The sequence below is a fragment of the Zonotrichia leucophrys genome, chromosome 7 (genome assembly GCF_028769735.1).
Source record: "Zonotrichia leucophrys gambelii isolate GWCS_2022_RI chromosome 7, RI_Zleu_2.0, whole genome shotgun sequence".
NCBI lineage: Eukaryota > Metazoa > Chordata > Aves > Passeriformes > Passerellidae > Zonotrichia > Zonotrichia leucophrys.
The window spans coordinates 4227667-4240397 of record NC_088177.1 but is presented as its reverse complement, the minus strand read 5'-3'; the positions used below and the strand labels follow the sequence as shown (position 1 = coordinate 4240397).

Sequence of the window (12731 nt, the reverse complement as noted above, 5' to 3'; positions counted from 1 at the left end):
TCATTATTTCAAGGTAATCTGGCTGTGTTTTTACTAATACAGCCAAGTTGAAAAAAAATCGTTTTTCTTTCCTGGTACTGTGTTCTCCAAGTAGGTATATAAGGTTACTAGTGTGGGTTTGCTCCTAATAATGAAGGAACCAATAGGTGGTGGGGGGGTTTTGTAATTATTTTTTGGTTTTTTTCCCCCTCTAATTCCTTGATGAGGTATTGTCTCCTCTCAGTTGGGCTGGAAGGTGCAGCTTTCTTTTGCTATTACCCTTACAAATGACAGCCAACTTTGTTGCTTGTGGTTCTGCTGTTAATTTACATGCAGCTCTTACTGACTGTCACTAACATATCTTTTGTTCCCTGAAATATTCACTCTGTGAATAAATATAACTTTTCTGCTATTTTTTGCTCGGGCTGATTTGCTCATTTCACTCTTGTGACTGCAAACAGCTCAAGCACTCAGATTCTGCACGTTGCCTATTGCTTAATGAAGTACCTTGCTGAATCAGGGCTACCGTGTTCCAGCAGATGAAAGGGAAGCACATAAGAAGCTCTACTGCCAGGTTCTGCTTTGAATGTTTTTCTTTTAATCAATTTTTAGACTTATTAGCATAGCGGATCACGGTTTTCGCGAAACAAATAAAAGCTTCAAGTCTGATTCTTGAAAGCGTTGGGAAATGTTAATGTAATTGGTTCTGTTTATAGTTCAAACTCACTTACATGTCTCTGCTCATAGACACGAGTAATAGAGTCTGCTCTCCCAGCTCTGGTTTAATGAGTTACTACCCCAAATCTCTGGGAAGTAGCTTATGGGTTTCCTTTGTCAGAACCAAGAATCTGATAGCATTCTTAATTATCTTGGTGGCACCAGAACAGTGCAAGGGTTAGGTCATGGATTATAAGACAGGGAAACATAACACTTGTAGAAACTCAGGTCTTAAATTCCAGTTTCCTTAAGACTTTCTCTTTTGCCTCACAGTTTAATGTCCACATTACTGGTTGGATGTTGCTTTTGAGTTGTCATGTGATGCTGAGTTTGGGGACAGTGATAATGCACCCAGAATTTCTGACAGCTTGGTGTGAGGAGGGCAAGGAACATGTGGGTCAGGGGCCTGTGGGGAGATGCCCTGGTTATTGCCCTCATGGGTCTCCGGTTTGGGTTGATGGATGACCACGAGTCTCCTGGCACACCATCCACAGTGCTCGAATGGATGTGCAAAGGTGACACGTTGGACAAGGAGGCCATGATGTGTTTTAAACCACTCAATTTCCTTACCATGTGTACTGAGTAATTATTAATAACAAGACATGGAGTAAAAATAATGATGTTGAAAGGATTCAGATAAATATGGCCTTGTGATTGTGGCACAGAAGAGCTGAACCCCAAATTCCCAGCCATTCCCGGCCTTGACAATTTTGTGAATTTTTAGCTTCCCTTATATTTAGACCCCAAAGTTCTTGAATGAGCTGTTACCCCAAATCCACATTCTCCTGTACTGCACCATCCAAAAGCTTGCTACAGAAAAGAATAGAATAGCAGGCTTTCAAACACAGCATATTTAGAAAAGAGAGAGAGAGTCTGCCAAATTCCCCAAATCCACTTCCCAATTCCCCTCAAGGATAGCAGGAAATTACTTGTTATCAGTGGGTAATTCAACCACAAACGTTATTGATTACCCAGCCTCAATCTTTACAGTCTTGATGGCCAAATATTTTGCAATCATTCTCTCTATTTAAAACTAGAAGGTGGATTTTTATTTTGGAAAAGTGGAGTTTTTCAGATTTTCTGCATGCCACATCACATTGTGATGTGCCCCTCCAGATTGTCCAGCGTGATAGCCAGAAGCTTGACTGACAGATGTCAAAGTGTAAATCATGTTCTAATACATGAGAAATGCCTACATAGTTAAAAAAATCCCATACTTGCAAAACCTGTCTATTTAAAATAATTTATTTGCTTTTAATATTTGGTGGTTGGTATATGCACATCAGAAACTCAGACGTAGAGAGATGGCATGTGATTCTTGTGTTTTTTTCCTAATTTCACTGTAATTTTTAAAATTACAGAATTGATCCAAGTAGGTTCTCTTGCTTGTGAGCTAGATAGTCAAATGTTTCTGTAGTTTTTCACCCAATGACCTCTGGCTGACCAAAATCAGTTAGTGTAAGCAATTCCCCAAGTTCTGACCTATATTCCCCTTTCCTAGAAAAGCTCCCCGTAGACACCTATTGTGAAGAGATATTAAATATTTTGGTTATGTGATATTTTTAAATAACATTTTGAGTAACTTGCTGTCATTACTACAGTACCACATTGAGCAGCTGATAAATTTAAAGGCCAGTGCTGTCAGTGCAGTTCCAGAATGTCCAAATAAAAAATCCAAGGATCCTTCAATGCTTGAAAACTGGTCTGAGGCTATCACAATGAATTGGAGACATAAAAAGATCTTTTTTCTTTCAAAATACAAGAATCTCTAATTTCAAAAGTTCAGTGATATTATGCTTTGAAATAAATTGTCTCCATAATATCTGTATTGTGATACTGCTTATTACTTAATATAACATCATTCCCAGATGGAATAAATATCATAACTGGGTCAGAGAGGTTCATAGCCTACTCGTTTTTTGGAAACTCCATTGATACCCCATCCCTGGAAGTGTTCAAGGCCAGGCTGGATGGAGCTCTGAGCAACCTGCTCTAGTGGAAGGTGTCCCTGTTTATAGCAGGGGTTTGGAACAGAGTGATTGTAATCTCCCTTCAAACCCAGACCATACAAGGATTTTGTATTTTGAAATATCCATATTTTTCTATACTGAGTAAAGTCCTGTATTACCTATAAAAGCTTTCTAACGAGTTACTCATAAAAGCTTTCTAACTAGGTTGTGACTCCTGAGAAACTAAAATTTAGTTAGGTTAAAAAATTCATCCATCTTTGTCTTAAATCTCATCAGCATCATTTTTATGAAAGAACTAAATAACTTATTAAAATAGGAATCTTTCCAGTTGTTGTAGTTGGAATTTTTGTTTTCTGAAATGGATGCAATAGCCTTCTTCAAAACATTTTTCATCCTGCTTAGCTTTTCCTAGTAGCTACATACAAATAAAGATGGAAGGGGGCAAACCCAAGATGTTCTGTGTGGTTTGCTCCCTGCATGAAAGGGGAGATAATAACCAGAATATTTTCCTGCCTGCCCCACTCAGGAACTTGGCACAGCTGGTGGAGGGTATCTACAGATCATGGACCAACTTTGATGCTGTACTTTGTTATAAAGCAATGGCTGGCATGGCCATGGCACAGCAGGATGTTGCACTTTCCCTTCAGCAGACCTGTTTCTATCGAAAGGAACCTCCTGTTCTTGCCCCAGGCCACAAATCCCTCTCCTGGAGAGACAGTGCCTTGGATCTCGAGCAGTAGGAGGAATCTTGTGTTTCTGTACTGGCTTTTGGCAAGTTAGTAAAATTACATATGCAGCTATTTTGGAGAATGACCGCATGTTCTACATGCTCAGTACACAGGTTCTGAGTCACCAGGAAAAAAAGGGGGGGGGGGGGGGGGGAAGAAAAAAAGGGAAAAGAAACTATCAGAATGAAAAGGAAATGGTAAATAAACAATGAAAATCCCATTCAGTAGTGCTGTTTCATCTCTAAGAGATGCTTTATTCAACAGCAGGTAGCAATCCCCACCAGAAACATCTGCTATCAGAGGATTTGCAGGTACACTTTTGTTCACTGCTCACTGAATTTGTGTCGGTATTATAATTCAGCAGGTTTCTGCTTTTCACACAGACCAGGATTAGCGCTGACTTGGGCTGGAGGGCATTCAAGCTGCTGTTCTTCTGTTGGCTATATTTCTCTGTAAACATCTAATTGTTTCAAAAAGTGATGTACAGTATGCAAAAACCTGAATTCAATGCAAATAAGCCTGCGCAGCTCTAAACTTACCAGGTGTTCTCATTAGTGTAAGTAGACAAGGAACGATTCTTGAAAGTTTTACAAACACTTATAATCACAGCCAAATACGTTACTGTAAGTATAAAGACACCTATAGCAACATCTCTTTTTCCTTATTGTGCAATCTCAGCATTCATTAATAGGAGATATGTGCCAGTAAATGAAATACTAAGAGCCAGCACTGGCTTCTTTTTGCAAATAATGTTGCTGTGAAATGCTCTGCTGCTGATGAATAAATTTTTGGCTAAAATAAGAGTCAACAAAATGAAATCTTTACACCCAGCACATATATATTTTAAATATATATCTTCGCCTGCACTGAAAGCAGAGCATTCATTCTCCCTTTGATATTTTTGTTTGTTACAAGGACTTATCACGTTGAGTCTCACTCACATACATCATAAAGTGTTATAACATGCATATAAAATTGGACAGGAGAACCATTCATCACTAGGTATTGTCCAGCTGGTAAAGCTAAGAAAGACAGGACTTCTCTGAGAAACCATTGCCAATATCTCTGTGTGTGGCTGTGTAATGTATGGCTTCAGATTGCAAAGGCAATAACAGTAAAATATTACCCCAAGGAGAAAAGTAGCTTGCAGTAGGTATTCATGCACTGCCTTCAGTCTTCATCCGTGGACAAAATGTGCAATTGTCTATTCCCTGACTTCCCACTATGCACAGACACGACTGAATTGTGTCTTAATTATTATCTCTTGCTTTTACCCCTTGTGGCGGTATTTCTTTCTCGCTGCCCAGCCTGGTGACTCCCATCTCCTGTGATTTGGCTGCAAGGCTGTCAGAATTCCACCCCTCCTGCTCGGCGGCGTGGGGCTGGAGCAGAGGGCAGCACGGGCAGGGGGGACACGGCAGGCTGCACACAAGTGGCTGCCGTCCAGGAGGGTCATCTGCTGCCTGTCTCACATTTCCCTTCCTGCTCTCTTTATCCTCTGAAGGAAACCCCTGTTTCTCAGAGGCTGATCCCTGTGTCCCAACTGTCCCTCACAGGGCATGTTACCAGTGTATGGGATCAGCAGGAAATACTTCCCAGGATGTTCCCTGGATGTTTAGCATTGGTTGTTTGCTCTTTCTTACCTTTCAAACATCATGTGTTTCTTCTCACACTCCTCCAAGGCAGCAAAAAACCAGACCTGGACTGGTGGGTGGAGAAAGGACAAGTTGTTCCTTGAAATCAGTGACAGCATCCAGTACACCTGGACCTTTCTTTCCCTCCAGAGAAGCTCTTGGACCCCCAGCCAAAGCTCCACTTCCAACCCAAGAAAGAGCTTTGGTCTTTCAGAGCTTAATGAGCATCATTTGTGATCTCCTCTTGGTTTAATATTTCCCTTACAAGTGATAAAAATCAGTTCTTCTGCATCTGAGATTCATCATGGCCAAAAAGTAAAGGAAAAAATTTTGCCTTATAGTGCAGAGAGAAGATTCTCACCTAGTTAGTATTAATGCAATTTTCCAAGAGGAACTGGCATGTCATATGATTTTGTGTCATAGAAGAAGGGAAACTTCAGGTTCAAAAATTTTTCCTTCTTAACCATCACAGGGTTCATTATTTTATTGCTGAATTATGTTGAAGGATTCAATCCCAGGAATTTACCAAGAAAAAAATTTCATCTCCACTGGTACAATACAGTTTTATTGTAAAATGTATTGTTTCTTGTAAGTTTCACCCCCAAATCTGAGATATCTGAATCCATTTTGGAGCCATTGATGTGCATAATGCCAGCCTCAGTTTATTTTCACTAAGAAGCAACTCGTTGTATATGAGGAGGTTGCATTGATATGATGACCCCACAAAGGTTCCCACAAAGAGAGTGGATGTGCAAAGCAGTCACATCACAAGGCAACACAGCTTAGGACATAACCTATAAACATCTGGCAATATTCAGTCTCACAAATTGTAATATTGCAGAAGTTGTGAAAACACAGGATCTGTTTGTTGCCTCTTTGCAATCCTTGGTTTTCACAGTCATTTTTACAGAATCAGGAAAAAACAGGGTAATTAAAACATAAGGTTCAACATCTTTAGATATGTAGAACATTTTCTGTTGCCTAAAACAAATATTCCCAAAGAAAGTATAAAACATTTTTCTGACTTGCAAAGTTTTTGCAGTCTATCATTTAAATTACTTAAATAAAGGGAGCTTTACTGCTCCCAAAAGCTGAGAATATAACACCCGCCATGCATATTAGCTTGATCTTTTTGACAGACCAGAAAAGTGTTTGTGTGTGCCAATTAAAACAAAAATGGATCCCTAGTGGCTTGTTCCTCACACAACTTCTGAAGACTGCTATCATTGTATGCCGGGGTAACCCTGGATAAGGCGGCTCTCCAAAGTAAACAAACTTTTCAAAACTTTCATGACAGATGGGGGTTACAAATGCATTTTAATAAGAGAGTTGCCAAAGCAACTTTTTTGCAATCAGCATATATTTACTTAACATCTAGCAACATTGGGAACACAAGGCAGATACTTTCTCACCAAATTTTTTAACAAATATCATTTTTTTTGAAAGATTGGTTGAAGACCTTTTCTCTCAAGCTGATATTTCCCCATCACTTCAATGTTAACTTTGCTCGACATCCAAAGGACTGCGAGATGGGTGAAGCCAGACTGTAATATGAGACAGACAATCTGCTTGATAATGAAATTTCTTTGGTAGTCATAAACATCTTAGAGTCCTTTCAGTAATTTAACTATCAGCATAACCATGACTACCTCTGTTTGATAGGCTGGCTCATGGAATGGATACATGATGCTGTACGAGTATAACACAGCTCAAGACTGAGCCTTTTGTTTCCTTTTGTTGCCATTTTTTAATATTAGACCCAGCTCACTGTGGCACAGCACAGAGAGATATTTTATTTATCCTCTCGGCTGCTTACTCATTCAGCATAAACATGGCCAAGAGACTGGATTATCTGTGAGAAAGAATTTAAGATCAACTTCCAGAAATGCAGTTAGACTTCTGATGTGTTTTTAGAAACTTGCATGGCTCTGTCCCAGTTTAATTGAAATCCAGTTAATTAAACAATTAAGGAGCATAGTGTCTCCCAATTTTAATTAATTCTACTTTTACTGAGGGTGTGGACACAGGAGTGTCCAGGGTTTGTGTATTTATTCTCAAGTTTTATGATATTGTAATGATTTTTTTTAAATTAATATTTCGAGACAGAAATATTCTTTTTTTAATTTTTTTTCCTTTCTTTTTGACTCTTTTCACAACCTCCCTGGCCCAGCGCTGGTGGCGGCCATGCAGATGGTAAATGGGGTGTCCTGCATTGCATGGATAGACCCCATTCCATTAGGAAAACAGAGAGAAAAATCCAGATTTCTCTTCATTGTGGGGAATCAGGTTGATTAACATGATCAGAAAAAACCCCACCACTTTGTGAGCGAGCAAGGTGAGATGAAGGGAGCAGTGGGAAGGGGGAAGAGTGTTAACTTTGGAGCTAGAAATGCTCCAGCAACTCACATTTCCTTTTTTTCCTACACATATCAAGAGCAGCAATCCCAATGCACAGCGCAACAAGAGGAACACATTTTATTGAATTTCTGCACGCAGAGGTATCTGTCAATCCAAGTTTAAATCACTTAGTGTTCACCACAAGCTGTGTGAGTCCCAGGTGGCATAAAAATTTCTGTTTTCTGCACTGAATCTTGCACTGGATTAGCAACTGCTGAAGTTTCCACGGTCCAAAAGCATCCAATAATCCAACACTGAACCGTTGGAGTCGGTTATATGAAGCCACACCTCAATAGTCCAGCAATTTTTCTGGATGTCCCAGTTTCAGGAGGAGTTGAGCATTGGCTTGTTTCAGTATTTGGCTGAATTAAGAACCGTGACATGGATTTTTGGTGTTCATACTTGAGCTATACATGAGCCATACACTTCCTTGGCTTCTCACTCTACTCCCTTTTTCCTTGTTACACAGTACAGACTAAAATTTTTGCTGTGTTTCTCCTTTCCCACAGAATTCTTCACTTCCTGCATTAAGGTTTGTTCTTGGCATTGTTTAAAAATAGTTAATCACTGCAAATAATAGTTGTGGCCACCAGAGATGCATAAGTACACTTTGAAGTGGGCGAATCAATAGGATGGGTTTGGATTTTTGTTTTGCTGTGTGAGTTTATCACCCTTTCCCATATCTCCATAGAGTGTCTATCAGTAGGATTGCTGAAATTGCCTCCATCCTTGTTCTGCAGCTAAAATAAATGCAAGAACGTCTGTAGAAGTGTATACTGGTAAAGAACTAGAGGGATACCAGGAGTGAGATGTTTTTCATAGTGGTGCCATGGTCCCCAGACCAAACTTTGCAGGAAAACCATGGACAGAAGACACTGATCTTCTTCTATGGCTGTTTTCCATTGGCATGGATATACTGTGAAAGGAAAGTCTGTGACACAAGCTCTGAAGGGTGATCTGTAAGGGTTTGGAAGTCCTGGCACAGCAGTATATCCCAGAGCACAACCTAGCACAGGAAAAATACATAATTTGTAAAATTTTTAAAAACCATTGATTCTGGGTAGCCTCCAAGGTATATTTGTATATTATAAAATGGCAATGGCATTAATTAGACACAGTGTCCTGTATTTTGTGGAGCTAAAAGGGTACATTTCTGTTTAATAACACAGGATCTTGTTGAGTACCACCTTGGTACATCATTATGGTGACACGCAGAAGAAGCTCAACCCTCCATTTGCAGCTCTGTAAGGTGACAAGAGAAACCCTTAATAAGCCACAAATAGAATATCAGGAAGTGTTTCACACCTGCCTCCCTCCCCACTTCCCACACAGTGTTGGCAGCCCAGCAGTGCATTGAATTTAGCACACATTTACCTGTGGTGAGCCGATATTTTCTAAGGATCAATGTTTAGCAGCAGGGCTGTGCTACAGCTCCCTGCAAAACTGCCATGTGAGTTGATTCAGGCTTTGAAGTAATTTTTTTTCCCCTTGGTGCTGTGGATAGAAAGAGGGAATTGAGGCACCCTGTGTCTCCTGTCCCCATCCTGAAGGGCATGGCAAACCAGAGGGTTAATGCCAGTTGTCAGTCCTCGTGGGTGTTTATTGCTGACAGCAGCAGCAGCATTCTGCCTGGTAAGGTAGTGCTAATTCTAGACTGTAGCCTTTGCAAAAAATGATGGCACAGAGAGAGGGATTTCGGGAGGTATTTAAATAAGTGAAGTACCTGGCACAATGGAGTCTGGCAGCTCTGGATAGAGCACTTAATTTTCTTTCATTTTTTTCCCCCTCAGATTTGTCTTTCATTTGTTTCCCCAGCCCCTCTGTTTATTTCAGCAGTGCCTGACACAGGGATGGTGTGTTAACAGGCCTTAATATTGAACAATTTCTGCTTGTTGTTAGTTATACATCATTTAGGGCTGTGATCATAAATTGTTCAATCACAAGGTTTAGTCAAAACCAGCATTCTTTACTGATGTCTTTTCCCAGGGGTGTTGAAAATTTGATTGTTCAAAGTGCAAATATGGTTTAGCAATCCTTTCCAAGAGTAATTTATCAGAAATCCTAAGGAGGTAATATATAAAAGTGGGATAGAAAACCTGCACATTAAATGGGATTTACCAGCCAAAGCCTTTGGAACTGCTTGCCTGTGAATGACTGGAATGGAGCAGAACAAAGTCAATTACTGACTGTAATTAAGGAGTGGATGCATTTAAACTGTAGAGAGCAGTAGCAGTCTTCTTGAAACTGTCTTGTTACTCTGAAGATTAGTCTGAGGAAAGAAAGAAAAGGACTTGAACTATATCTTACAGAAAGTATATTTTAAATGAATTCTCTTCCCTCCATTCTATGATCTGTTTTTACAGATTTGCTCATAAAACACTGATAATATATGATTATCAAAATAACACATTCAAGACAAAGAAACTTTCAACATGTATTTTGCTTTGGTCTTGTTAGCAATGGAGTATCTCTTTTGCATATCATACAGTGCAAATATTTATGCAGTGCTGAATACTTGTATTTTAATAAAGCCTGAATTTACTGAACGGAAGGCTGAACTATGTTGTGTCCTTTTTAAGCCTTCAAAATACAGTAAATCTAATTACATATGTTGCTCTTACTTTGAAAATGTTATTCCATTTTATAATTTTAATAATGATTTGTTTATACTGGGAGGGAGGCATTAGATTGAATTGTTGCCTGTGTTTAGTCTAATTCATATCTGCATGTATACATTAATAAATTGTGATATCATATCATACATTTTGAACCCAAATGGAGGTCAGCTGTTTTCTGCTGCTCACCTTAAGCTGCATTTGGACTTTTTATTTCCTTTTGGTGAAGGGAGGGGTGAGTGTGCAAATGGTGATTAACATTATGGTCCTGGACTAATGAGGGAATTATGATTTCCCTAATAAATAACTCATTCTGATGCTTGGGGAGCAGTGAGGTGGCTGGAGCTGGCCCTGATGGGTGCAGAGGGGATGGGGTGAACATCTGCAGCCCTGCAGCCCCGAGCCCACACCAGGGGAGCGTTCCCACATTCCCAGCAGCACTCCCACAGGATGTCTCCGCTGGAGCTGCGCTGACGGGATTTTCCTTAATGCTGATGACTTTGGAAACCTTCCTTGCAGGCATTTCCTCAATAAAGGGAGGGTTATAGGACAATTAATGTGACATTAGGCTGTTGTTTTTTTGGTTTGGGTTTTCTTTTCCCTGGTATTATTTCAGTTTTGAGGGAGATGCTGGGAGTACCCAGGCTGGTGAGGATCTGCTGTTTCTTTTTAGCTTCACTAAAAACTCTTGACATGGGGGAGATGCAGGGAAGCAGTAGCACTTCAGGTCAATGTATTTACATAAACAAACTGTGCCAGGTCATAACAGCTTTGCCTTTTCCCAGAGTTGGTCAGAAGGAAATCCCTATTTGGTGCTAAATAATCCATGTCCCAGTGAACATTCCAGCATTCAAACTAAACCTGCATCCCCAACACACCAAGACCCAAATGTTCCATTTCCACACGTGAATACCACCAAATTTTGCACAAGCAGCTTTTAACAGCAGTGAAATAAGAATAAAACTTTGGTTCCAGAGCTGGCAGGAGCTGAGCTGTCTTATAGTATGGGCAGAATGAGCTCCTGCCCCTTCCAAAAGTGCTGGTGATGTAGCCCTTGGTTGACTTGTCTGCAAACAAAGATGTTGTGCCCAGATGCTGCTCCATGGCCATGGGCACCAGGAATCTGTGGAATAATCCTGGGACGAAGCACTGCACAGCTCTGGGCCTCAGTTTTGCCGTCTGTGAAATGGTTGCTCCAACCTGTTGTGTGAAATACCTGGTGATTTCCTCTGGTGAAATATATATATAAATATAAATATATATATATATATGTGTGTATGTGTAAAATAAAAAATTATGTATCATTATTATCCCAGTGGTTTACAGAAGTTCAGGCCAACAGCATATACATACATATTTCCACCAAATATTAGGTTAGGCAGTGAAACAGCATTATCAGGGGATTGAATATTCTTTTGATAAATATTCCCAGTGAGTGGGTCAAAAATGTAAATCGACTTCTATTCAGACAAACTGGGTATTTTTTTTTCATGATAAATGGGCTCCTAATTACTCTGCTGCAGCCATCTTTGATGATAATTTCTTTTTTTAATGTGAAAGAGTGACATTATCAATTTTACCAAAATGTTTGGAAGTGGGGAATCATAGGTAAATAATAAATGTGCAAATTCAAGAATGGAGGTAGCAGACACAAAAACCAATATTAGTAAAACAGAAATGGAAACTGCAAATGGCAGGAAATAATTTTCCTGATGCATTCAGTTCTTTTCAGGGTGCTTTGATTTCCCTTGAACTGTGTCTTGTTACACCGAGTTTCCTGGCTTTTCTTAACTTTTGTCACATACCCGTTATTTCTGCACTATTTGTGTTCTGTGGTTGCATTGCTGAGACAATATCTCGTTTGTTTTGACATATTCAAAACAGTTTTCAGACAGAGGTTCAGAACTCCTCGGTAACTCGGCACTCCAGCAGACAAATCTCAGTAAAAAGAACAAGCATTTGTGGGGGGAACGGGAGGGAAAATAGAGGAAAATCATCTGCCTGGTGTGTGCTTTACTCACCTGTGTGTGCCCATGCCCTCCCCAGATCACCACAGTGTCAGGAAATGAGTTCCTCTTCCAGTCGGATATCGACTTTCTCATATTGGATTGGTTCCACGCTATCAAAAATGCAATTGACAGATTGGTATGTATTTGTTTTGGCTGTTACCTTTATTAATTAAGATGTAGCAATTTCAACTTCATTTGCTCAGGCATCTCTACAGGTTTTTAGGCAGTCAGCAGCTAGCTAGACGTTCCTTTCTCTGAAGGGTATAAAAATATGTATGCAAATCTACAAAAAATGTCAGATAAACAAGGTTGTTGCACAAAAATGTCATTTGATTCTTGCCTCGAAACGGAACGCTACATTTATTTCTCTGAAATAACAAGGACGCTGGCTTGCTGAGGGTTGTAAAAGCACACAAGCACTTAATAACTAATGAATTTTTGCATTTTCTGTTTATGCAGCCTACAGTATATAATCTTCAATAGAACTATTAATACATTTGAGCCTTTTATGAATTTTTGTATTACTTATTCACAAGAATAACGCTAGCAAATAATATTCCTTTGTAACTGATTGCTGGTATTCTCCCAGGAAGGCTGGGGGTTTTCTACTAGAAGTAAGCAGGGTTGCATTTTATTAAAACAGTTTTTAATTACCAAACCAGCTTCAGCTGTAGCTTTTTCT

At 39.7% G+C, this 12731-nt stretch overlaps 1 protein-coding gene across 2 annotated transcripts in view; it reads left to right on the top strand.

Annotated features, from left to right (window-relative positions):
* The window catches only part of ARHGAP15 (Rho GTPase activating protein 15), a 322242-nt gene that overhangs the window by 153373 nt on the left and 156138 nt on the right, over positions 1-12731 (top strand). For both annotated transcript variants that reach the window (XM_064717976.1, XM_064717977.1), the window contains one exon: positions 12087-12185. In XM_064717976.1, coding sequence (XP_064574046.1) covers positions 12087-12185 — 99 coding nt within the window. The remainder of the gene's footprint in view (positions 1-12086; positions 12186-12731) is intronic.